We start from the raw sequence: 2607 nt of genomic DNA, 5'->3' as shown, positions 1-2607 counted from the left end.
AAACCAGTCTGTGATTCTATGATAGATTATACACACATGCTATGGCTGGGCTGAGGTCTGTGTGTGAAACATCCTGACAATTCTACTTCAGGTGTTTAGTAACACTTTACCTGAGGGTTGTTGGTGCATTTCCTCCCCACTGTGATGAATATGGTGTAGATGGAGTGATCTTGGGTAACACCAAAGGAACCACTGGCAATGAATTTGGCTTATTTTATACTGTGCAATTTAGCTTTATGCTTTTCTATTAGAGTAGAGGTGTTACAAACTGTAGGCTCTAAAGATAACCATGCTGACATGTGTTGTTCTTCCTTAAAAACTTCCCCCGTCTTACCTACTCTGCAGCACTCAGTTGAGATGCTTAGGTGTGGGGAAGTGTCATTTAAGAATCCACCGTATTATTGTCCTTCCTGTATGCAGTGGCCCTCTGTTTCTGCTGCAGCTTTGCTGATGCCTTGTGCTGAAACACCCCAGAATGCATTTTTGCAGTTGTGTAAAAAAGACTTTCTGTGAAGATGTGTAGGAAGGATATGTGAGGACCATCAGAACTGATGTGATTTAGTTTGTATCCTTGCTATGAGGCATATGGTTTCTAGGCCCAATTAGGGGAAAACCAAAATGTAGCCAGCATTCTCAGCTGGCAAAACTGATTTGGATAAAACCTCCCCTCCTTCTTGGCAGTACAGGGATGATGGTGAAACCTAATTTAGCATCTAGGCAGAGATGCAGTCATCCTTGTGAAATGTAGCTGCTTTGTTCTGTGATTCTACTGTGCTATCCTGAAAGTACTTGTAGGGCTCCAAGTGTACTGCATCAGACTGCAAGCAGAGCACTCTGGTTTCGGGCCACACCTGTTTAATATTAGATGTGGTTTATTGATCCATGCATTGCATGTGATATTCTACTGCAGAGGCTGTTAGGAAAAATTACTTTAAATTCTGAATTGGCTGATGGGGAAGTCTAGTTTGTCTCATTAGTACTCTGGAAAATGCCTTTTTCTAAAATGATGTGCTTCTATTTATAAAGGTTTGTATAACAAAGGATTTATTTATCTTGATGTACCGATATCTGATGACAGCTGTATAGCAGGTAAGTAAACGTTTAATGGTGTCATACCTACATTTTCTTGGTTTCATTTCAGTTATCCTGTAGTTCTGACTTTGCTGCTGCTTGTTTGTGTGCATGAGTTTGCTTATACAAAACATTTGAACTATGGAACTTTTTCCTGACTGAATGTTTTCAACCCTATTAAAACATTGTTTTATTTCAACCTGAATTCTTAGATTATTTTGTATATTTAGGTAAGATGAGATTCTTGTTAATTCATGCCATGACTCTTTAAAAGTACCCTCCTTATACGTCTGTAGTGAAAAGGAAGAATAGCACAGAGAAATGTAGCTGCCTTACCAAAAGGACAGGGGTCCTTTTGCCCTGTGTTTTATACACAGATGCAACTTTTTTTGTAGATATCAGTTCCATCCTTCACGTCCTTGTCACTTCAGTTGTAGTCATGTGCTGTATCTGGGGGCTATGTAGGAGCTTAAACTAGCACAGCATATGGCTGCCCTTTGAACAACTCATTATGCTGTGCTGGGTCTCGGGCGTTTCTGAATCCTCTATAACCTGCAGAGATGTAAATCATTTGCAACCTGGTCATGCAGAAGTACCTGTCACTTCTGCAGTAGAGATCAGTTAAGTGAAAGTCCTCTAAATACAGGAGACTTACTGCTTATACAATAGCTTTGGGAGTCTCGGCTCTGGAGTGTGTGGATGGGGTGGTTTTTTTGTGTCCCACTCCAATCAGAGCCATGATTTAAACTCCATCCACATTATAAAATCACTTTATGGGCTGGATGACTGGGAATTATCTGTAGTGGATGAGCTGGAGACTGCAAGGCTATGATGCAAGGTAGAGTGGTTTTAGTTTTTATAAGAAAACATACTGACAACCATTACTTTTCCTAAGGAGTGGGAGAATTTTAAATACCATGTATACTATCTTTAGGCTTTTATTCTTTGTGACTGGGAAATCCTCAAAATTACAGGTACCATGAAAACTAAATTAAGTGTGAATTTCTTTTTCCTTTTTTATGCTGTTTCAGTTTAATAAAGTTACCAAATTGTAACTTTGCAAGTAATTCTTCTTTTTAGTGCCACCACTTGAAGGTTTTGTGATGAACAGAGTACAAGGTGATTACTTTGAAACACTCCTGTACAAGATATTTGTTTCAATAGATGAACACACTAACGTGGCAGAGGTAAGTAGAACTCGGAGATAGGAACACTTGAAAGGGCCCAAAGCACACTGCTGAAAATACTTATGGCAGAGATATGGATCAGTTTCAGGGGATTTTACTTAGAGGTGTAGCAAGGCTTAAGATCCAGCCTGTTACTTTCATCTTGAATGTCACTTTTATAGTGCTTCTGGCTTGAAGGAGTACCTCCCAATTCAGTGAAACAGTTCCATCAGCTGCAATGAATTTATACAGGGCTAACTAATGTAGACTATTTTATATGAGTTAGAACTGGAACAGAGTCTGTTTTTCTGGTGTGAAATAAAAATACTAGTTTTTTTCTTCCTTTGGCAGTGAAAATGTGTAGGGTATT

The 2607-nt window shown here is 39.2% G+C and overlaps 1 protein-coding gene across 1 annotated transcript in view; it reads left to right on the top strand.

The window, feature by feature from the left end:
- Nucleotides 1-1026: 1026 nt before the first annotated feature.
- The window catches only part of FAM91A1 (family with sequence similarity 91, member A1), a gene marked incomplete at both ends in the record, with an annotated part of 10443 nt that continues 8862 nt past the window's right edge, over nt 1027-2607 (top strand). The window contains 2 exons of the mRNA XM_010158674.1: nt 1027-1089; nt 2152-2258. Of these exons, the coding sequence (XP_010156976.1) occupies nt 1027-1089; nt 2152-2258 (170 nt within the window). The remainder of the gene's footprint in view (nt 1090-2151; nt 2259-2607) is intronic.

Source organism: Eurypyga helias, unplaced genomic scaffold, assembly GCF_000690775.1.
Source record: "Eurypyga helias isolate BGI_N326 unplaced genomic scaffold, ASM69077v1 scaffold51929, whole genome shotgun sequence".
Lineage (NCBI taxonomy): Eukaryota > Metazoa > Chordata > Aves > Eurypygiformes > Eurypygidae > Eurypyga > Eurypyga helias.
Note: the sequence above shows the minus strand (reverse complement) of the source record. Positions and strands in the feature narration are given on the sequence as shown.